At 36.4% G+C, this 24,917-nt stretch overlaps 1 protein-coding gene across 4 annotated transcripts in view; it reads left to right on the plus strand.

Annotated features, from left to right (window-relative positions):
* The window catches only part of LOC120603797 (nesprin-2-like), a 226,721-nt gene that overhangs the window by 162,068 nt on the left and 39,736 nt on the right, over nt 1-24,917 (plus strand). For all 4 annotated transcript variants that reach the window (XM_039864585.1, XM_039864589.1, XM_039864593.1 and 1 more), the window contains exons 55-65: nt 1,938-2,078; nt 3,434-3,616; nt 4,321-4,458; nt 9,758-9,943; nt 11,800-11,922; nt 13,154-13,336; nt 15,756-15,887; nt 19,158-19,355; nt 19,944-20,018; nt 21,237-21,347; nt 24,479-24,595. In XM_039864585.1, the coding sequence (XP_039720519.1) occupies nt 1,938-2,078; nt 3,434-3,616; nt 4,321-4,458; nt 9,758-9,943; nt 11,800-11,922; nt 13,154-13,336; nt 15,756-15,887; nt 19,158-19,355; nt 19,944-20,018; nt 21,237-21,347; nt 24,479-24,595 (1,587 nt within the window). The remainder of the gene's footprint in view (nt 1-1,937; nt 2,079-3,433; nt 3,617-4,320; nt 4,459-9,757; nt 9,944-11,799; nt 11,923-13,153; nt 13,337-15,755; nt 15,888-19,157; nt 19,356-19,943; nt 20,019-21,236; nt 21,348-24,478; nt 24,596-24,917) is intronic.

Genomic DNA, 24,917 nt, shown 5'->3' on the forward strand with positions numbered 1-24,917 from the left:
CAGCTCCCTAGGGATACCGCTTAACACGTAGTGTCTTTTTAATGATGGCGACATAGCACAATTCTTACAAATTATACATAGACAAATCTTTATACCTGGAAGTCCAGGTTAGAAGAAACAGTGGAAATGTTTCATAGTACCAGAGACCGAGGAGTTTAGCAAGACAATTTTATTGAATTTTAAAAAGGCAACCCAGATCCAGCAGAACAAAATTCTACTTGGTCCAGCATCCACAGAAGGATTTTTGTGTTGCTTTTAAAACTTATAATACTTAGTACATAAAATAGATATTAAATGCACACACACAAAAATATATTTCACATTTAGTTAACTTCTGTGACAGATTTCTTAAGAAAATCTAACCCATGTAAAAAAACATGTTAACTCCTAATATATTTTTATAAGAAATCTCATTGATTTAACATACAAGAAAATCGGTTTTGAGGTACTTTCTCAAGAATCATGTACTCTGTTGATTTTATTTTAAGAGAACATTAAATGTTTTGACAGAAACTAAATTCGTTCTCATGAATATTTCATGTGAAAATACCTGACAAAGTGAATTAGTAATCAAGATTCGTCTTTTAAATTTAAGATTGAAAATTTCAACTGTAACTTATATATTTGTAACAGCAACTGATTTTCAATGTGTGATGTATCTAAAGGATTCAGGCCACAAGACAGTACCATTCTGTATAATTCAGATGCTGCCTTACTTTTCCTAAATCACAATCTTTCCTAACGTTCTTAAATGATAGGCATTTCTGCCAGGAGAATACCTCCCGAAATGGCAGAAAGCTTCTTTTTGTAGTAATTTGTTACATAGCAATAAAAAGTCCGATATAGGATTAAATTTTTTTTTCTAAAAATTTGACCATGGTATGGTCTGTAAAATAAAAACATTTTGTAAAATTATCTGCCCCTCGATGTCATGAAAAGAGCCTGGGACTCTGGAGTCTGGTGACTTGGGGCTTCTAAGGACAAGTTCAACCACTAACAGGATATGAGATCTTAAGCAAGTCATTTAGCCTGTGTTTAGTTTTCTTTATCTGTATACTATCTGCAATGAAACATTGTAATCTCTATGGCTATACAGATGATAGTGGTTTTAAAAGAGTTAAAAGATTATACAAAAGCAGAAAGTATTATTTGATTATTTAGTGGCTGCTTGAAGAAAACCTTATCAGCATAGCCTAAACAAACTAATAAGGTATTTGAAAAATGACACATTCAACATGCATTTATTATCTTTCCTAGCCTAAGTTATTTTCTTGAGATAACCTTTTTTAAAATTTTCATTCAGATAAAAAAATTACACCATTCAGCAGCTAGATTTCTGATTGCTATGAAAAAATACACTAGAAACATTCACACTGAGAAAACTAAGTTTTGTGCATCCTCAAATAATAGCTAATTTTAGAAGATTATTCCACTCAAATGAATAGTAAAGTGGGAATTACATTTTTGTAAAAGTTGGCTTGAGAATAAGTTTTGTTTTTTTGAAAACCATTCTGTGGAGAGGATTTTCTTATGAAGTAGGTAGGGAGACGATATAATAAATTATTTATCTCCCAGGAATTTTTTCATATCTTTCATTGGGGTGTGTTTCAAGCAGTCCACTCAGCAGTTTTTCCCAAGACAGCACATATCTGTAGTTCATACCGTGGATTACATTCAACAAAATTTTGTGTGTTTTTTTTTTTAATATTGTATTTAAAAAAGATCACATTAGCACAACTGCCATTTCCTAGAGTTGCTAATATACCCTCTCATTAATGCGTTAGCCAGCATGGTTTGGAATTTTTCCCGGAACCCTTAAAAGATTTTTTATAATTAAAGCACGTAACAGTGTGACTACCTTTTTTATCATTTGGACCTGTGACTAGAGCACGTAAAACTTGTCTGAACTAAATATTGTCTTTGTCCTGTTGTAATAGATTAGCAATGAAGTCTTGAAAAGTTCACCATCATATGCAATGGCTAGAAAAATAGATGAAATTAACAATGGGCTTCATAATGTTGAGAAGATGTTGCAGCAGAAAAGCAAAAATATTGAGAAAGCTCAAGAAATTCAAAAGGTAAAGTAACATTCTCCTTTAACTTTCTTCAGCATTCGGTATTCCCATTTGTCAGTCATCACAGGACGTGCTCTTTGTATTAATCTGAACTGCAGACATCCGAACTCAAACCCACAGGGCCACCCTTACTGAGAGTGTCACCTGCAGAGGCTTGGTGAAGATTTCATTTAAGAATTAATCTCAGTTTTTCCATCGTGGGAATAGATCCAAACCCCTGACAGCTTATGATTGTAAACTAGCCTTTTCACAAGTAGAGGAAGGATCTTATCTCGGGAAGACCGATGTAAAAATATTATAAATGAAAAAAATCTATATACATTATAAATGCATAAATATAAATGTGAAAAACAAAGGGTAGTATGTTTCTGTGTTGGAGCATTTCTCAGTCTTTGGTTTTCTAAAGTGAAATAATATTGGGGAATATAATATGGAACATTTATGAAACTTATTTGATTAAAAAATATTTCAATAGGATTATATATCAACTGTAAATGAAAAATAAAAAATACTCCGATGGCCAAATAAAAGTACAATAACAATAAAAAATAGGGTTTGAATACTATTAGCAGATTTTCTTTAGACTGGAAGGTGATATGGGAAAATAGAAATTCTAATTTTATTTCCCTGTGAAATGTCATAGGAAATAAAGTCTTAGGTAAAATTGTACATAAACATAGTATTCCACCTCTTAACTCCCACGTAAACTCTTGCATATGGAAAGCATTCTTATTCTACTCTGTTTTAAGGAAATATTCTAATATGAATTGAGACTTTTAAAAATAGGTCAGAATATGGTTTACCATTGGATAAAATCTTGGACTCTTATTAAGCAGAGGAACGTAATTTAGCCAGTCCACTTTTCCCATTTCTAGAAATCATGTTCTTAAGCAAATACTAAGTAAGAATTAAATATTTTACCTTTGACATGTTCTTTGCCCAGACAACATATTGGTTTCTTGAGCCGAAAGCTATTGGTACTAATATCTTCTAGATTCAGTACGTGTATGTAGTAGTCCAAATAGATTTAAGTATTAACCAGAGCCCCTTTTAAACATAATGTTAACTCATCACTCTTGAAAGATTAGGGTTACAATGACCTTGTTTGGTGCCATTCATCTCTGGAAATGTCCATGACTTTCTGTTCCTTTATAGCTAATTTGTAATGAAATGAATGAATATGGTTAGAGTTAAGAGACTTCAGAAAAAGTGTTTTTCAGTTTCACAGTAGTTGCTGGGCATAAGCGAATAACTGTTGCGATGTTGTTTTGCAAGTACAAATACCATGTGAAAACTAGGAATTAATACAATAAACCATGGCATCTGCGTTCAAATTGACTTATGATTTCCTTCTCCAGAAAATGTGGGATGAGCTAGACTTCTGGCATTCTAAGCTAAATGAGCTGGATTCTGAAGTTCAGGACGTTGTCGAACAGGATCCAGGACAGGCTCAAGAATGGATGGATAACTTGATGGTTCCTTTCCAGCAGTATCAACAAGTATCTCAGAGAGCAGAATCGAGAACTTCACAGCTAAATAAGGTGTGATAACTACACATAGCTTGTGGTGGTATTGAGACGGGTTTAAAACAAAACAAAAATACATATTCAGAGACAGCCAATTTCCCTCAAATTCCCAGTTTAGGACTTGAAACTAGAGCCACACGATAGTTTCAGGTGGGTACCGAAGGGACAGATGTCGCTGCAGGCACAGGCGGGAGAGTCTTCAGGAAGAAGACCTTTGGCAGAAAGACCACAACAGAGCATTTCCAGCAAGTGATCTCAGCAGTCCAGGGAGGGGGCCAGCAATAAGAATGAATATCATTCAGAAGAGACACTTCTCTTTTTCCTTCTAAGTCGGAGTCATGTAGGTGAGTGGTACATGGATCTGACAAAAATTAGGTAGGATCCTAGTCTCAGAGGAACTGGGATATTGTAGGACAAAGCCCTGTCCGGGAGGACAAAATACAAATCCAGTTTTCAGAATGAAGTGTGAAATGGGAACCAGACTAGTTGCAAGGCTAACTCACGTCCTTTGCTGAGACCCGTAGTTTTGGGGTAGAACTTCATTAAGTCCTTTCCAGCCATGGTCAGGATTGGTCTTAAAAGTTGGAAAGATCAAAACTGGAGGGGGTGGCTCCAGCCATGGGGAGTAGAGCCCTGCTAGGCCTCATATACCACTGGCTAACAACAACTCAAGTAGAGGCATCGGTCAGACTGAATTTAGTACCGCCTCTCTTTCACAGGCCACAATCAAGATGGAGGAATACCATGATCTGTTGAAGAATACTGAAGCTTGGATAGAAAATACCAGTCGTTTGCTGGCTAATCCTGCTGACCATGACTCTTCGAAGACACTGAGTCACCACGCTAGCACCCTTCAGGTAAGTGTTCTTTCAGTGTTTCTTGGGTGTCATAGAATCTACATATAATGATCAGTGACTTTACTAATCACCATTGTGCTTCCTCCACCCCTCTCTTTTAACCTGAAAATTCACTTTTGTCTCCAACCATACTGAATGGCAGAAGGAAATTTAGAACAGTGACAGGGTCTAGACAGGGATTTTAGAGACCAGGATCTTGTTCTTTCTGTCCTGATAACCACTACATGACTTTTTGGGTATCCTCTATGGGCCTCGGTTTCCCTCATCTATGAAGTAAGAATGTTGCACTGAACCGTGTTGATGGTTTCAGTTGGCAGAATTCTAAGATGGCTCCCAATATTCTTGACCCCTAATGTACATGATGACTTGTATAGTGTCTTCCTCTTGATTGAGGGTAAGAATGTAAGTATGTGATGAGACAGTCACTGTATTGATTAGGTTACATTATTATATGACTAAAGTAATGGGATAGTCACTCCCATGAATACATGATTACTCATGGTTATGTGATTGTAAGACTCCCTGGTAGCAGACTGGAGAGAGATTCTTGCCGGCTTGAAGAAGTAAGCTGCCGTATTATGAGAGTGCCATGGGGCTGGGACCCCGGAGTGGTCTCTAGATGCTGAGAGTGACCCCAGTCAACAGCCAGCAAGAAAACTGGGATCTTAGTCCTACAACTGAATTCTGCCAACAACCTGAGTGAACTTGTAAGAGAAACTCGTGCTCCGGATGGCACCTTGTTTGCAGCCTTGTAACTTCCTAAGCAGAGGACCCACCTAATCTGGGCCTGGATTCCTGAGCCACGGTTCCCACAAGATAATAAATTTGTTTTATTTTAAGCTGCTAAATTTGTGGTAATTAGTTACACAGCATTAGAAAACTAATCTATGGTTCCTCCAAGTCTAGCACGCCATGATTCCAAATTTCCCGTCCTTCCTGGTACTCCTCAGAGACCCCGTGTCTCCATGCTAGCTCATAAAGACAACAAATGAAAGCTTCGATCTGTGCGGGTCTTGACTGCCGGAAATCTTCCAGATGCCAAGTATAGGCTTGTTTTACTGTGAAAGGCACATTTCCCTTCTATCATACTATTCAGCCATGAGAAAGAATCATTTAGGAAAAGGTTTATTTTGTAACAGTTTTTAGAGTAATCAGACCACAAAGTTGATCCAACTCCTTTTTATATCTCTAGAATAGCACAGTGTGTTCCTAAATGAACAAGTGTTGACTTCATATCTCCTTGATGTTTGAGATTTGTCGGCATATTTTTTCCCCATAGTAACAGTTCTAAAGATGTTGCATTTTCTCCCATTTGTTTCTTTTCTTCCCCCGTCCTGTGATTTCTGCCCCCATCTCTTGTGTTGACTTTCCACATCCTCCTTTATTTTAAATTGCCTGTAGTTCTCACCATTTTCAGAGTTTACAAAGACAGAAGAGAGAAATGATGCTTTTTTCCTCAAATGCTTATTATAAGTTTTTTTTTAACATAAAAAAAATCATACAAATGTGAACTCAGGCAAAAGCAGTTGGACTTTGCTACCTTCTACTAACACAAATGTAAAAATGTGAAAGCATCTCTCAAACTATTCAGGACATCCTAATTTGCTGGTGGTTGTGAGCTGAGTAGAACTCTTTGAGCTAGATTCAAATAGGGACAAGGGGAGATGCAGGCTAATTTCTTACAGAATGTATCCTAATCAATCCCCCAATGGCAAGTAAGTCTCAAATAACTAGTCATATGTGAGTGCCCCATTTTGTCCTTATTTTTAGGATACCGTTTTACATTTTTCTAGCATTACCAGGCACTGATTTTTAAAATGACTCTTAAAGAAATAATTGAAACTCTCAACTAAGCTTTAAAATGCCTATTTTTATTGCACTCTAACCTTTTATTTAGCTTGGATTTGTTAAAATAGATTTTTATAACCTAAAGGTGCTGTTTATAACCAAAGATTGCTGTTGTAATTAAGCATCATTGCAACATAAATTGTCATCGTAAAAATAGGAAAACAGCTTATTTTTTTAATCAGCTTCATTGAGGTATAATTTACATGTAGTATAATATACCTATTTTCAGTGTACAGTTAGAAGAGTTTTGATAAAGGTATACAATTGGTGTAACCACCATTACCACTATCAACAATGTAAGGAACATTTCGCATCACCCCAAAAAGTTTTCTCGTGTTCCTTTGCAGTCATTCATTCCCCTTTCGACTATCTTCAGCCCTACGTAACCACTTTCTCACTGCATTTTATTACTATGGTTTTGCCTTTTCTACAGTAAATAGAATTATAAATAGAATCATACTGTCTATAGTTTATAGTACCTGACTTCTTTTACTTAGTTTTTGAGATTCATCTAGGTCATTACATTTACAGGTAGTTAGTTCCTGTGATTACTGAATAGTATTACATTTATGGAAATATGCAATGTGTTTATCCCTTCACCAGTTAATAGACATTTGGTTTGTTTCAAGTTTTGGGCTACATATTCAGTATCTCTTGCTGTGTAACACATGACTCCAAAAGTTAGCAGCTTAAAACAACAAACATTTATTATCTCACAGTTAATGTGGGCCAAGAATCCAGGCATAGCTGAGTACCGCTGGCTCAAGGTCTCTCATGAGAATGCAGTCATGGTGTTGGCCAAGGCTGTGGTCTCATCTGAAGTCTCAATTTGGGTGAGAGAGGAAACAGGATACACATTCAAGCTCATTCACTTGGCATTTGGCAGGCAACAGAAGATCCACTTCCATATATAGGGGAAAAAAACGTGGACCTCCTTACGAGGCTGCCTCATGACATGGAGGCTGGCTTCCCTCTCCATCAACAATTAAAAAGAGAGTGCTCACAAGACAGAAATCGTCTTTTTTGTAATCTAATCTTGGAAGTTGCATCACATTGCTTCGTGCCATGTCATATTAGAAATAAATTAGCCCAGCTTACATTCAAAGGAGCTGATTATAAGGGCATGAGTACCAGAAAGTGAGGATTACTGCTGCCTACCACTGACCATTATGAGCAAAGCTGCTATGAACACTCATATGCAAATCTTTGTATACATTTTCATGTCATTTCATCTGGTAAATACTACCAATGAGTATGATAGCTGGCTTTTATGGTAAATATTTAACTAGATAAGAAACTTCCAAATTGTTTTTCCAAAATGGCTGTACCATTTTTTATTCCCACTGGCAATGTGAGTTCCAATTGCTCTGTATTCTGGCTTGCACATGATATTGTCTTTTAAATTTTAGCCATTCTAGTAATGTGGTATTATCTCATTGTGATTTAAACTACATTTCTCTAATGACTAATGATTTATTTATTTGAGCATTTATTCGTGTGTTGTTATTTGTACACTTACTTTTTGAAGTGTCATTTCAATTTTTTTATTGCCCATTTTTAATTAGTTTGTCTTTTTATTATTAAGTTGTAAGAGTTATTTATAAAATACCCTAAAAACCAGTTGTTTATTAGGTGAATGATTTACAAATATTTTCTTCCAGTCCGTGGCTTGTCTTTTCATTCTCTCAATATTGTCCTTCGAAGAGAAAATGTTATTAATTTGTTGAAGTCCAATTTCAATATTTTTCTTTTATGATTTTTTTTTGTGTGTTGTATCTAAGAAATCTTTAACCCAAAGTCACAAGGATTTCTTCCTATTTTTTCTTCTAGAAATTTTATAGTTTTAACTCTTACTTTTAGGTCTTATGATCCATTTCAAGGAACTTAATTTTTGTATATGGTATGAAGTGAGAATCCAGGTTTATTTTTTTCTATGTGGATATCTAATTATTCTAGCACATTTGTTGAAAAGACTCACCATTGAATTACTTTGGTCCCTTTTGGGTCTGTTTCTGAGCTCTCTCTGATGTTCTGTTGATCCATGTCTCTGCTTATTCACCAATATGACACAATCTTGGTTACTGTAGCTTTATAGTATGTCTTAAAATCAGGTAACATACATTCTGCAACTTAGTTCTTTTTCATATCTGTTTTGGTTAGTCTGGATTTTTATATAAATCTTAGAATCAGCTTGTCAGTGTCTATGTGAGGTTTGTTGGAATTCTGAGTGTGATTGCGTTAATTCTGTATATCAGTTTGTTGAGAATTGACATCTTAACTGTATTGGCTGTTCAAATCTAGGAACATGACATGCCTATTTTTTATTTTTATTTTTTTTAGCAGTGTTTTATAGTCTTCAGTGTACAGGTCTTGCATATAAATTGTTAAGTTTATTCCTGAGTATTTCATGTATTTTGATGTTATTATAAATAGTATTATTGATAAAAACATTGGTTTTAAGTTTTGTTTTCCTTAAAGTTTTCTCCTTCTAGGATTTTGAATAAGGCCAATACAGAATTCTAAATAACCTGATTACTTTTAGAGACTTAATGACTAGAGTTCTAGTTATATAAGTAAGTGCACTTTCTCATGTCAGTTATTTTTTATGGAACTATTTGAGACTACATAGCAAGTTGAACATTTCCAATAGGTAGCTAAGATATCTTGAAATCTTAAATTTGAAGATTGATACATTGTAATTATTAAAAGAAAAAGAAAGAAATTGTAAGGAGGAATGTCTAAGAAATTAAAAAAATAGATAATTTTTCATTTGGTTTTATTAGACAGAGCTCTTTTAGTATTGCATTGTTCAGGTCATCTCAAGCTATGGTGATGTCTCCTTGAAGTCAGTGGTACCATCTGGTAAGGCCTAAGGAGAACACTGGCACCAGGAATGGCAAGCCACTGAGCTGCCTCTTCATTTCTCATCCCCTCTTCATTTATCTATTTCTCTCACACCCACCTTCCCAAAATTATAAGTCCAGCTAATTGGAAATAGCATGAATGGCTTTGTTGGCCCCAATTCCAAATTTCAGAGGGATGGCCTACAGGCCAGGTATTCTTGGTTCGTTAAAGATGGCTGGAGGAGCAGGCTGCTAGACCACCAAAATCGCAGACTCTCTTAAGGCATCCACTACCACTGACCATAGAGAGCGTTCAACATTTTATTACAAAAGTGGAAATGAACAGGAGTTTGAAATGTTGAGAAAATTAAATTTTCTCTGATTTAAATTTTTTTATCATGGTATAACTGGCATATGTTTTATTAGTTTCAGGTATACACCATAATGGTTAGATGTTTGTATATATTGTGAAATGATCACCACAATAAATCTAGTGAACATCTGTCACCATACAGAGTTACAGAATTTTCTCTGATTTAAATTTTAATCAATTTTCAGTATCTTAATGTTTCTTTCTTCCCCCATCTGCCTTGTTTCCTATTATCTAGATGGCTTTGGAAGATTCAGAACAGAAGCACAATCTTTTACATTCAGTTTTCACTGATCTAGACGACTTGTCAGTAATTTTTGAAACAGATGATTTAGCACAGTCCATACAAGAGTTAAGTCGTCAAGTAGCAGCTTTACAACAAAATATCATGGAGAGCCTACCACAGATTCAGCGAATGGCTGATGTAAGTTAGCACTATAAAGATGTGACTTCTTATATCTAATTTATATTTCATTTAGTATATTAAAGTTATACTGCTAATCAACTAATTATATGAAGACACATTGATCTGGTACCTTTTTGCCATTTATATTCTTATTTCTTAAATTGTATTTTACTTTGCAACCTATGGTGCAACTATAAGAAAAAATCATATTCCCATTCTCAGTCCAGGAGTGGTTGATTTAAAGGGAAGAATCCTGACCCAATAAACTCAATGATTTCTCTTTGTCAGAGAAGAGAGATTGTTGGTTTAAAAGCACGGATTAGTAAAGAGAGAATTAAAACATAACTTTCCAAGTCTTCATTCACCAATAGCAAATATGTATTGAGGGGCTATTGTATGCTAGCCGCTAGATTTTTAAATAATTGTATTTATTTTAGCTTGAAACGGGTGAGGCATTTATTTAAGGATGGAATCACATAGCAAAAGCAGGTACAGTTAGTCTTAATTATTTACCTTTGTTTTTCAGTTACATTCCCTACACCACACTTACATAACTTAAAGGAATAATTATTGTTAAATATTCTTGGTCAGTGAAGCTTATTCCACTGTTTTTAAATGCTTCTCTAATTTTGATGGAAATTCTCTAAAATACATTGTATATTTTTATGTCCTTTTTCAAAATAAGGTGCAGAAAATAATCTCAATATAATTTAACTTTTTCTTAAAAATTTGGTGATATCACTATAAAATTACTACACTTACTGTTTCACTTGCTTATAAAGTTGTTTGTCCTATGTTGAATGGCTCCAACTGCTATAATTTGAAACCCTCAGTATATATTTATGTAGTTTTTTTCCCTGTCCCCTTGATTATTAACCGTACCTTTTCATTGCTATAGTTCATCTTCTTTGAGCTCTAAAGTAAAGGTCTTAAAGGCCCTCTTACAGTGTGAGTAATTATAAAGTAATTTAGTGACACTTTGCATGGCAACAAGCTTATTGTTGGAAAATCCTGTCAATTTTTCCAGCCCCTTGTGTATTCATTTTTTAAGAGTGACTTTATCATTTTACTTAAAGTGGTGAGAATTTTTAAAATGTTGGACTCACTTGTATTCAAGTGTTTAAACACATTCCAAAGATAAATCTAGAGTTTGCAGATAATTGAGAATTTACTTAAAAATTAATTCAGATTATGCTACAGACAGTCCCCAACTTAAGATTGTTTGACTCAAGATTTTTTGACTTTACAATGGTGCAAAAGAGATATGCATTCAGTAGGAACCATACTTCAGATTTTGAATTTTAATCTTTTCCCGATTAGCGATATGCACTGCAATACTCTCTCGTGTTGCTGCTGCAGTTCCTAGCAGCCACACAATCACGAGGGTAAACAACTGATATCCTACAGTGTATTCATTGTGTTAAATGATTTTGTCCAACTGTAGGCCAGTGTCAGTGTTAGGAGCACAGTCAAGGCAGGCTAGGCTAAGCTGCGATGTTTGGTATCTTAGGTCTATTAAATGCATTTTCAACTTATGATATTTTCAGTTTATTAGGGACATAACCTCATTGTACATCAAGGAGCATCTGTACTTTTGTTTTCATAGTATAAGTAACTGGAAACTGGCCCTGTGAGGATCTTTGACTCAACAAGGTGTAAGCAATGCTTTGTAGTGTGGTATGTGCTTAATAGAATAACAATTTTTATTGAGAACAATCGACATTATCTGTGCACTTGGTTAGTTTTTAAGAGATATAAATGACAAATATATTTTGGTTAAATATAAGAACAGAACAAATGGCAATAAATTGTGTTTTATAGATTATTAACATACAACATGTACTGCATGAGTGTTTTTGTTTCTGAAATTCTAGGATGTGGTTGCTATTGAAAATGAAGTAAAATCAATGGAGAAAAGAGTTTCAAAAATCAAAGCTATCCTATTGTCAAAAGAAATATTTGATTTTTCACCCGAAGAACATCTTAAGCATGGGGAGGTAATTATGGATCATTATTTAAAATATTTTCTCATAATACTTACTATGTTTATTTTTAGATATGTACTAATACGATATAATTAAAAATATTTTGTCTCGCTAGAGTAATAGCATGATAAAGTTGGGAAAGAGATATGAGTAACTATAAATATCATGTTTTAAATCATAGAGTACTATTATATAAAAATAATTTTCCTATAGGTTATTTTTTTCATTTAATTTCTTCCAAAAACTTCAAAGCTTGAAAGTTTTGCCTTCAGGTCAAATCTAGTTGTTTAATACTCCAAGATCTTGAGCTTCTAAATCAGGAGAACTGGATTCTAGCCCCAGCTACACTGCTTAACGTCTCTGTGACTTTGAGTAGTTGTTAACATTTCTTGGATTCTTTTTCATATTGCACATTAGTATTATAGTGGTTATGTTGGACAATTATATAGAAGGTCCCTAGCACAGGAACTGGGACATACTGAATTGCACATGGGTGTTCGGTCTACCTCAGCCCAGTGGTTAGGAGCATGTGCTTTGGGATTAGGCAGCCTGGGTTCTTATCTCAGCACTGCTTCTTACAGTTCATTTCACCTTGGTTTTCAGTATTCTGTGAACCGAATTTCCTTACCTGTGAAATGGAAGTTCTGATAATACCTCCCATGGTAATCGTGAGGGTTCAACAAGATGATATATATGAAGTGTACTTAGCAAAATGAATAATCTTTTTTCATTCATTTGTTGATTTCGTGAACCCAGATTTCTATGGATCAGATGTCATTAAAATAATTATACTTTGAGGACTTATTAAATTTGACAGATCAATTCTGTTCAATTCAAAAAGCATTTTTCGAGGGCCTCCTATGTGGGAAGGCCCATCTAGGTGCGGTTCCACGGAAGTGAATAAGATGCAGGGCCCACGGTTACACAGCTCACAGCCTGGTGACAGTATGCAAAGCAAGACAGCAGTTCTGCAGAGAGGCTGGCAGGAAGAGAAGGACGGAAAGGGTTGTCCGAATGCATACTTTGGTGCCAGGAAGTTACTCTTGCCTCAGGCATTCTTTTCTGAGAACTTTAACTACCAGATCGTAAGAGATAGAATAATCCTTTTCAGTGTTAGCTAAGGAAATGTTTTAAAAATCAAAACTATAAAGATTAAGTTATACAGTATTATAATTTTGAATAATTAGATTTTGCAGTAGCCTTTTTTTAAATTTGCGAACCATGCTTTTCTGATATAATTAAGGTCCTGCTTGAAAATATACATCCTATGAAGAAAACCATTGCAGAAATAATGTCTTACCAAGTAGAACTGAGGTTACCCCAGACAGGCATGAAACCTCTACCTGTGTTTCAGCGGACAAATCAGCTTTTACAAGAAATAAAACTTTTGGAAAATGTGACCCAGGAACAAAATGAGTTATTAAAGGTGAGTAGTTTATGTTGACAGCCAACTTATTGGATGCAAATTTTCAGCAGAAGCTAGTTTTGTTTTAGTTTTAACGGTAGATCAAATTGCCGTGCCGATGAGATGCTGCCTACGTTGATTCTTTTTGGTGTCTTCTTGTGCTATTATCCAGGAAGTGGCATTTGATATAAGAATGTACTTTCTTGCTCAAATGGGGCTATGGTTACTTCTCTCAGTTCTTACCCTTGTTCTGGCTGAAGATAGTAAAGCATTGCTATGGTCTGTTTAATTCCATTCTCCAGTTATTGAAGACCCATGTGGGTAAAATGCCGTGGAAATAGATTCAAACTTGAACCGTACCTTCACAATCGCATGAAGATAACAGACTCATGCAGTAATCATCCCCATAATAATCTCTTTATACATCTCAGCCACTTTCATATTAATCGATCTCATTTTATTCTCAAACATTTGATACAGAGAGAGTAGGCACTTTGCCATCTCTATTTTTACTTATAAAGAGATCAGTATTAGAAGGTAGAAAATGTTAGATGACTTGCTAAAACCACTGAATTAACTTATGTTGAGATTCATTTGTGTACAAATAGGACAAGAATTTGAGTCTCTAGATTCCTGGTATCATTCTCCATATTGGGATCTCTTTCTTCTAACTGATGACATCTTTAAGTCTCTCCCCAGAGGATTTTTATTTTTTTCTTAAGTTTCGATTGATTTCCAATGACAAGTCAGGAATCATCATTAGATGGAAGTTAATTTCACTTCGGTTTGTATTCCTAGGTCAACCACCACTCTCATAAAACAGAAAGTTGTTGAAAGAACCTTAAATTCCACAGACTTTTCAACCCTCTTAGTAGACCTCCCCACATTTGCCTGCATTTCCTGATTAGATGGATCAGGATAGGAAGAAAGGTTTATTTTTCCCTCCTCCCCGACCACCACCTGATTGTAGGAAGGAAACTGCTACTTCTTTCTTCCACTTAAATTCTATTCACATTTAAGTGGTCACTGTGTGTTCTTTTAAGATTTGAGGACACTGTAATCTCTGGTTTGAGTCTTAACTCATACAGTCTCTCTGGACTGGCTGCTGATCAGCTGATGTCATTTCCTAACACCCACAGGTAGAGAAAAGATCTGGCACTCAGTGTACTATTTTTTTAATAATATGAAGAGAAGAAAAAGGAAAGATATAAAATTTGTACTATTATTTTTAATCTTTTTGTGCTTATTGGTCTCCTGGTAAGGAAAAGAAAATAATAGTCCTAACTATGCTGGAAAGTGGCTTCTTCACAAGATGAAAGGGGGAAAATAGAAGAGGAAATTATATTTTGTGCCAAGTTAGCTGTCAAATTGTGCTAAAATTTTTCATCTTATTGTGTTGGTAGAAATCAGATGTCATCTCATATATTTCAAAGCTAAATAACCTGGTGGTAATGAAAAGCATTAGAATATGGTACATTTATTTTAATTCTTTAGATATTGTAAGTAAGTATCTTTGTTGTGGAAAATGAGACAAATTACTTTTGGGAGGAGTAATGAGATTATTGCTCATTGTTGAGGGCTGAGTAACAGGTGTGTGCAGTGAACATAGTTCTTCATTTCCAGCCTGCAGATAAAAGTATGGTTAACTATTAAAGAAAATGCAAGGAAGAATTCGGTGTTGGCCCAAAACTTTGTAGTTTAAAAGGCATTTCGCTTTATTTGAAGCATGCCAAGGAAATACTTAGACTTTCTTTTGAAGTCCATTTCTTTATTTCATCATACTTTGATCATATCATTTAGTTCACAAACAGGTTTGAGCTCTGTGAATCACTTAACACTGGATTCCAGGTATTGGTCTGGTTGGTTTTGCTTTATTCTGCAAAGTTAGACCACTCTCAACCCCTGAGCCTTTTACTCATAAAATGTTCGCTACCGATCACAGTGGGTACCAGGAGAGGATGTGGCTGGAATGGGAAAATTTGCCATGCCTCACATCACATGCTCTTTCCACTACGAATCAGTAATGTTACCTTTCTATGTGGAAAGCCTCACATGGAATATGTATTAAAATTGCATATGTGATATACCAATAATTTTATAAAACTTAGCAACTTTGTATTAACCTGCTATAAAATGCTTCCCAGAACAAGACCACTCACTACTAGGCTGGAAATACTTAAGAGCAAAGGTGTGTCTACTTAGACCTCTAGTCCAAGCACTGCACAAGCTTCCGTGACATCTAGTAGAGCAAGAAGTTCAGATGCCAGCTTTCTAAATGTTGTTTTCCATATTTAGGTTACCATTTCCTTTTGAAATCTGTGTGGGTGCATGTTCGTTGTAATTGATTGAAACTTGTGATAGGAATAGCCATTGGAAGTAGCCCATCGATCTATTTCTTTGATATGACAAAGATTCTTCTTTTGGGGGGGTTATTTTATAGATAGTCATAAAACAGACAAATGAATGCGACGAGGAAATAGAAAATTTGAAACAGATCTTAAATAATTATTCAGTTGCGTTCTCCTGTGAACATATGTCACCAGACCAAGCTGCTGACCTGCCACAAGTACAGGTATGTTTCTTTCATTCATTCACCAATCTCTTACTAAGCCGTTGGTGTCTTGAAGCCTTTTTAATGGTAGAATGTATTTCCTGCTTTTCTCTTTCAGTTGAAATATGGTATATTTACTTGCCATTCCTATTTTATAAAATAGATGAATATAATTATCATAATGGAAGGACCTTCAAGTGTCCTTAGCCTCATTTGGTCTGAATTTGCCCTGGTAGCGAAGAAGCCGGTGTAACACAAGATATTTATTTGGACAACCTGACTTTCCATCTAGCTTTCTGGGGTAGGGGAAATGCAGTGTGAGCAGGCTGTCCTTTAGAGATAATGACCCTGAAGGCTGTTATAATGAAGAGTTCTATATACTAAGCAGTATTTCCATATGCCATAATTAACAGTCATGTGGACCTACAGTGGTTTGCTTGTTAACCCTTTACTGGTAAGGTTTTTTTTCAGTCTTTCTTTTTGAATCAGTACTTCTATAAAGAAAAAACCTGATCGTATGCCAAGGATTGTAAAGAACTTCTTTTTTCCTGCCATTAAGTTAATGTGGGCAAGGAATTGCTATGGTGTTCAAAGCTGGGTTATACCACTTGCTAGCTCTGAGACCTGGGGCAAATTACTTGACCTCAAGGGCAAAGTTCAGAGGGATCCAAGGTGACACAACTCTTAAGTGGTAGACTCAATTTTAAAGACTCAATATTGTAAAAGTGTCAAATTTCCCTTTATATTAAAAACTTTGAGAATCCTAAAGAACTTTAGTTTATGTGAGCTATATCTACCTATATAGAAAAATTTAAACTGAGAAATGAAAAATATGTTTCATTTATTTTAAAATAACAATAAACCAGGAGCATTTGAGATCTTGCTCCCTGGCATATGTCATCAGTTTGGCTCAAGTAAACTCTTACAAAAATAAAAATAAAATAACAAACCCATTACATGTTAATAGAAATAACATATTTATGGAAGAAATTATATTTTTCAAATGAAAATGTAGTGAGAAGAGTGACACTATTTTACATTTTTGCAAACTCTATAATGGGAGACAACTAGATTCTCATCTGCTTCTGCATTTGATCTGTTGAGATATGTAGTTTTGTCTGTCTATAAAAACAATCCAACCTCTCAAGATGTACATGGAAAAGACCCTGAATAATTGTAGATATTCTTTGGAATTACACTAAACTCCAGCAAGTAGAAGTTCCTCATAGGTTCATTGATAAATGGACTCTGAAACCATGTCAATAAACTTTTCCTAATTTATATTAAAATCTACTGGTCTATCTTATACTCTAAATAGATTTTCTCACCATGCATGATTTTTTTAACATCATGCTTGGTCATTTGGAAAAATTGTTTCACTAATTATGCAGATTCTCCAAATGTTGACACATTTCAGTAGTTGATAATAATAGGATTTTACATTTATCAACATCTATCTCTTCAGAAAAATCTTTTACTATTTACATATATAAGTATAGTATATCAGCTATTTTTTTTTTTTTCTTTTAAGTAAAAATAGTGTTCTATGAAAAAAATCGACAGGTCAGCTTGAAACTCAAATAACCACATGAGTGCTTTTCCTCAACCCTCATACTTTGGTATGTTGCAGAAGTGCCTTAAGCATGCTTCCCGCTTTGTCACACAGATTATTAAAAATATATATTCTTTATCGAGGATATTCTTAAGTGAAACTGGCTTTTTTTTTTTTTTTACAGTTAAGTGCATGATAGTGAAGAAACTAGTAACTATTCAAATAGTTGTTGTCCTTTATTCATATAAGACAGCTCTAGTTTTACCCATCGTTGCTTTTTGCATCATCCCATAGTGGAAAATGTTAACACAATGAAAAAGGCAAGTCACATTTTAATAGTATTATGAAAATGAACTTGACCTCATGGAATGTGGACCCCCAGGGGTCTGCAGATGCTATTGAGCATGGCTGCTTAGTGCCCTACCATGCCTCCATCATGCCGGTGGCTCTGCAGACTATTGTGTTTCTCTAAGTGTCATTCTAATGGCTGCAGTATTATGTCTCTTGGGAGGCACTATACCTATGAAGTTTAGTGTTTATTGAAAATTGACACATACCACAGCCGACTCAGATTTAATTCAGTTATCATTTCCCTAAGCGATCGCATGAAGTTGAACTTCAGTAGGAGTACTGGTGTTGGAATGTGTGCAATAGTAGAAGGGCCATGGGGGCTAGGCATCAAGAAGTCCAAGTCTGTGCTCTGTCACGAGCTAGCTGCAGCTCCAGAAAAATCACCTTCTTTCTCTGGACTTCAGGATTCTCACTTATAAGTGTAGACATGTTAAGTTTCTCAGTCTGTAAAATAATGATTCTGTGACTAGCTGTAGGGTGGATGGATGGAAAGAAAGAAAGAATAATGGAATAGGGGTTTGAGTAATATATGAGGAACAAAATTTGAACACATAAAGCTTTGCTAAAAAGGAGCAGGCTTCCCTTTGATACAGCACTTCCTGCAAACCTCAGGCAGAGGTTTAACGGTGCCTTGTAGGGCTGCTAGAGAGGAGGTTGTCAGACTAGATAACACCTGTTTCTCTAAAATTTATAATTCTATAACCCTCTTAGACAGTGAGCATCTTCATTTCTACCATGTACAAAAAATTTTATTTTCATATCTATCACACAAATTTTAAAGTAACGTTATAAAGCTTGGAATCGTCTGTCCATCATTCCCACAGTAAATTATACTTCACGGTACCTTTTTTTATTTATTTCCATTTGGTAGGAGGCTTTGACTGTGAGAAGAAGTAAATGAATTCAGTGATACTAAAGAAGCCTTCACAGCCAATAATAAAAGTTTGAGAATTCTAACCTTGTTTTCTCTCATTGGTTCCCAATGTTGTCTACTTACGAATCTCCTGGGGCGCTTGTTCCTGGTCCCTGACCCTGTGGATTCTAGGATCCTATGGCCCCTAGAGCAGTGGCTCCTAACCTTGGGTGCGCATCACAGTCCCCTATGGAGCTTGTTACAAATTCCTGAGCCTCGGCTTGACCCCCAGAGATTGACTGACAAGGTCTAAGGTGAGACTAGGGCATTCTCTAGGGGAGCTTGCAAACCCTCCCCAGGTCATTGGGAAACACAACCAGGATGCAGAGGAACTAGACTGTACCAGAGTGGCTCCTGGCTCTGCAAACCAATAGCACAGAAAAATCTTCATCCCATGTACCAAATGAAGCAGGCTCCTGTGGGCATGCAAAAGCCTGGGACTTCCCAAAGCAATGCAAACACTCTTTCTGCACAGGGAGAAATTGAAGGTATTGGAAAGCAGATGATGAGTGTGAACCAGAAAAAAGAAGACCTGCTGGTGAACTTAAAGGCTGCCATATTAAAACTTCACCAGCATTTACAGCAAGAACAGCATGAAGTAGAAAAAGAAATGCTGCCAGTTGGAGCGTCAGAAGAGGACGCAGTGGCTGAGAGGGACGTTTCTGAGTGGAAGGTGGGTGTGACTTTAGGTTAATGCCAGTCCCATACTCCACAGGAGCTTTAATGGGTAGTGTTGTTCTCCTAAAGAAAAAAAAACCTGGGGCATCTGTGTCTGTGGCATATACTATAGGATTTTAAAAGTAGAAATACTTCACCTGAGATTGTTCACGAATGAGTATAAATCTTCAGGGTGTATGTTTTGGACGCAACCCAGAATTCTTATGCTTGAGTTACTTAAGAACTTGCTTATGAAATTCCACAGGCAGGTAGGTGGGAGTCACCCTATGAAATACCTTTCTACTAAAGTCAGCCCACTGCAGACTCCAAAATGGACCCAGCACCTCTAAATCCACTCTGAACCTACATCAATGAATCACATTCTTGAATTGTTTGATAAGGGGCCACAGTGGGAGATGTAAATGAAAGGGATATAAGATTTGCCTGTATCATGACATTGGCTGGATAAGCTGGAGTTGCCAGACCCAGTGGGCTACTTGTGTAGGTGGGCATCTCAGATAAAGTGAAGAAAAACTTAGCTATATAATAACGCAGCCAGACTGGGATCTTGGTGATGCAGGTGTCTTTGTGCTGTGCCTTTCAGTTGAACAGAAGAGGATCCATGCCTTTCCTGCCAGCAGTCAGGGAAGAGGTGGAAGAGAGCTCTCTGAAGAGTGAAGTAAGGAAAATGGTTTTCTTGTTTAAAGTTTGTTAGAACCGAAATCTCTAAAAGAAGGGCAATGGGAAGATCTTAAAATGAATGGAAACAATAAAGATTTTTTAAATTAATGCTGATGTAAGGGTGACCAAAGTAGGTCTCCAATGTCATTAACATTTAAGTGCATCTGAACAGCTTCTCCCTAGAGAGCGACCAATGTAATTCACACACTGTTTTTGGGGTGAGGGAGAAGATGAAGTTCTTTGCCGTATCCTGACTTCTGAGTACTTTCTCTGAAGTTTTGAGAGTATGCTGTTTGGTTGGTACTCCTGGTGTGCTTTTTAGAACCTTATTTTTCCATATTCGAATTACTTTTTTAGTCTAAAACAGCATTGCCAAGGACACGGAGAGATGGTTAGCAACTACTACTGGTCTTACTACTTCATTATAACTGGTTGAATGAGAACTTTGCCGTTGTATTTCCTGATACCAATTTCTTATCTCATACTTTAAAAACTAAAGTTACAGTGGGTCTTGTAGGAAGAAAGTTATAGCAGTTTAAAGTTTTCCTACCTCACAGGTCACCACCAGACATGTTTTCTGCTCGTTTTGTAGATTGTTAAATAGCTCCGCTGTCACAGAGAACAACTTGCTGTCCCGCAGTCTATCACTAAGACATGGTAGAGCTGAGGACAGGTTAACTGTCCTCTGACTATCAGACGACTTTGTAATCTGATCATACCCCTTCACGGCAGACAGAATTGTGAGAATATAGCGGGGTAACGGGCCAAAAAAAGAGTGCACATCTACATGATTCTAATTTGAGACTTGTATTTTCTTTCTTCTGAGCTGGTATGTTTATAATATCCAGTGTCTTTGACGGCAACAAAGAAAATACACATTCATCAGGCTGTTATCTTAAAGACAGCATTTAAGGTTAAATTTATCAAAGTAGATTAAATTCCTTAAAAAAAAAAAAAACACCCTGTTTTAAAGATCTTTATGTGATGGAAGCTGATTCCTGACTTTTAAGAATGTATTTTAGGCTCCGGAAGAGCAACCATATTTGGCGACGTATGATTTAGTTAGCCAAAGAGATGAAAATAGGGGGAGAGGCCGAATTAGGGCTATCATCATACTGCTTGGTAAACTGAGTTTTACATAAAAGAGATGAGAAGGATGCTGGTTATGATGGTAGGACATCACTTCCCTCTGCTGATCAATTGATTACTGTATTAGAAAGGAGATAAGAAAGCAGAGCCATCTTCTGTGTCTTGGTCTTCACTCTGGAAGCATGACAGGGACATGGAGGAAGATAGAGCATCTTCGTCCTCTGGAACAATCATTCAGGTAATACTGGGCAGAACACATTTGTGGGGAGGGGGGCCTGGGATGATAGGTTATATATAATAAGTCAGAGAAAAGAATTTCTGTTTTGAAAGATCGCTTAGGGAAGGAGCACCTAAAAAGTTCATCACAGAGTTTCAAAGCATTTAACACACCTCTCTTTCGGGGAGTAGTTGGCAGGGTCGTGGTGGGGAATCTCCTTATAATCTTTTTTGACAAAATAATGTATAAGATAAGTTAATGAGGTAAGTCTTTTTGTTTCTTATGACCTTTTAAATCTTCTCCAGATTCTCAAAATTGAAGGCAAATGCCCTCACTTTATAAAATCATTATACCTGACGTGAACAGGATGCTTTGCCCTTACTCCTGAACCATCCCTGCCTGCATCATTATGATTCGTACACCTCCCCTCCCCATTCTTGCCCCTCTTCCCGCTGCCAGGCCAGTTTTTTCACTAATCGTTCGCACCAGGCTGGGCCTGTACCTACATCTCTGGTCTCTGCCTTTGACAGATTCCTTCTCTCTCTACCTCCGAAGGATTCTGTTTTTCCCTCCCTAACCAGTTCTCTTCCTTGGAGCCTCTCCCCCAAGCAAACTGAGTGTCCCAGAGCCCAGACTCTCTTCAGAAACTACTTGGTGTCCCTGGGAGCCCGTCTCTCCTCATCTGCCTGTAGACTGCCCACCAGTCCACAAAGGCCCATCTCAACTTCCACCTCCAAGAAACCTCCCGTCTCTTTCTCTTTGTTTTCCAATAGCATTCTGACCTGAAGTAATGACTTACTACAATTTTATGTACACGCTGACACAGTTTCATGAATGGCAAGAACTCTGTCTTCTGCATTTTTATGTCCTGTTCTGGGCTCAGTATGGTACTTTAGTGCATTGAATTTCTTGATCCTGCTTCCCATGTCGGTTACTGTGCTTCCTCTCATTTACAGCTAAATGTCTTTACTTGGTGTTCCTCGCCATTGCCCCTTTTTTCCAATCAAGATTTTAGTCCTGGCTCTACTTAAATGCCGTTGGACTTCTGAACCATTAATTTATACCCTTTTATTAGTCCTCATCCTTATTGATATCTCTAGCATTGGGTGCTATTGACTACCTCATCCTTCTTAAAGTACAATCTTCTTTTGACTTTCTAAATTCTGCACTTTCTTGTCTCGTCTGCCTGTGACCCCTGCTGCACCTCCTTCTCTTGCCCCATCCCTGTGTAGGTCGATAGTCCCCCAATGTTCTGTTCTCCTTTTTGTTTTCTCTCACAGCAATTCCCCCATCCCCCACATACATTTGGTACTCACCTCTATGCCAGTGATTCCCAAATCACATTTCTAGTCTTGACTTTTCCCTTGAATCTGTTCCACATTTCTACCTTCCTGATAGATTTCTCTTTTTGGATGTTATTTCTTTCATCTCAAACCCATTTTGCCAACATTCCTTCAAATTTGTTCTCCTTCCTCATTTCTCAGTGTCTATTAATGACACCACTATTTTCTCAGATTCTAAGACAAATTTCAGGGTCATCTTAGATACCTCATTTCTCTTACCTTTCTTATCCAATCAGTGGTCAAGTGATGTCAACTCAGTCTTTACATCCTTTTCTCATTATTTTTGCCATCATCATATTCTAGGCAATTGTCGCTCCCTAGACTTTTGGAGTAGTCTTCTAATTGGGTTACAGCCTTCAGTCATTTTTCCTAACACGTGTTATACAATACTAACTGATAGCTTTTCATAAAACTATTAACAATCTGCAGTCTTTCATGGATTCTGATTATCTCCTGGATAAAACGCAAACTTCATAGTCTGGCATTCCAGGCTTTTCATGATCCTTACCTTCTTTTAGTTAAAAGTTAAACCAAGCTACTTAAACCAAGCTTTACCTTTAGCTCTTGGTTCATACCTTTCTAACAGCAGTTACTGTTTTTCATACAAGGAACTAAAAAATAATGTTTGGTTAAGAACTGCTAGATACTTTATACTCTGTCATTGTTTAACAATCATAAGCTTGAGACTCAGAGTCCAAGTTAACTTGTGCAGGATCACGTAGCTTATCACTAGAGCAATCAAGTTTGGTCGATGACAACATTCTATACTTTTCCTACCACACATGGTCAATTTTTTGTGTGTACATGACATTTTCCCATTGTTTAACCTTGATTCACCTAGTAAGTGGAAGTGCTGAATCAAAGTATATATCCATTTAAAATGTGACACATATTACCAAGCTGTCCTTGAGAAAGACTACATCTGTTTTATTCCTATCTGAAATGCATACAAATGCCTCTTTCCTGTTCCCAGCTGATATTGTGTATTTTCAATCTTAGCCGTATTTAACAGGTAGTTTAAATAGCATTTATATTCTAAGAATGTTGAATATCCCTTTAGGCGTTTTTTGGCTTTTGCATTCATATGAATGGCTTATTCATGCCATTTAACTGTTTTCCTGTGTAGGGGTTGATGTTTTCTTTATTGATTTATAAGAGTAATTAGCATACTAAGAATAGTAACACTTTGTAAGTTGTTATCCCAATCTGTTATTTCTCTTTTGATTTAGATTGTGGTGTCTTTTGTGGTGCACATTATTTTTTATGTTGTTAATACTAACATTCTTTTTCTTTACCGTCATGCATTAAAAGTCCTTCCCCACTACTATATTAGAAAAAGAGTCACTGGTATTTTCTTTAGGAATTTTTGTGGTATAACTTTTTCATTAAATATTAGATACAAATTAGAATTCCTTGTTCAGAGTGAGACAAGGACCTAGTTATAGTCTTCATGAAATGCCTGGATAGTTGTTCCCAGTTTTAATGAATTCATCTTTTCCCCCATTATTTGAAATGTGGCTTTTATCATATAATCTCATTTAATTTTAATTCTCATAATAATCTACTTAAATATACAATCTTTTTGTGCTCCTCATTAACTAGAAAACTGGAAAATTTAAGTCTTTCAATAAAGACAAACCTGAAGAAGGTGATTTTTTTCCCCTAATGAACAAACTTTTTTCGAAATATATCTGACTTGTCTGAACATTTTTGCAAGCAGGCGATTTATAAAATGAGTAGGTGTAGGAAGAGCGACTTGCAAGGCAGCAGAGCAGGAATTTTTCTGGACCTCTTTTGATTTCTTTGCAGGAGGCAACTGGGAAAATAAGCACATGTGATAGTTCCATGGCACAAATTCTTGCACCAGGGTCGCAAAGCACTGAGCAAGGCCCAGAATTCTCCCTGAGTCCCAACCAAACAGAAGAGGTAAGTCCCTGTTGGTAACAAGGCAGTTGCTTAGGTACCTGAGTATCTACAGGTGACAAGCTCTCTGTGTTTTCAAGACTGTGTATTTCAAGCCAAGAGTTCTTTGTGAACTTTCATATCTTCATCTGTGTTGTCAAGGTGGAGAACTGGAAGATTTGCAACCAGATGTTCATATGGAAAGTAAGCATGGCACAGAGCAAGTAAAGATTTTTCACTTAATCGTTTCACAGAGTGAACTAGTCTTTCCATTAACAACTAATTCTCTCTTCTGTGGATACAGCTTATGGGGGCAGTGAAAGTGGAGAGGAGCTAATATTGATTA

Source organism: Pteropus medius, unplaced genomic scaffold (assembly GCF_902729225.1).
Source record: "Pteropus medius unplaced genomic scaffold, Ma_sr-lr_union100, whole genome shotgun sequence".
NCBI classification, from domain to species: domain Eukaryota; kingdom Metazoa; phylum Chordata; class Mammalia; order Chiroptera; family Pteropodidae; genus Pteropus; species Pteropus medius.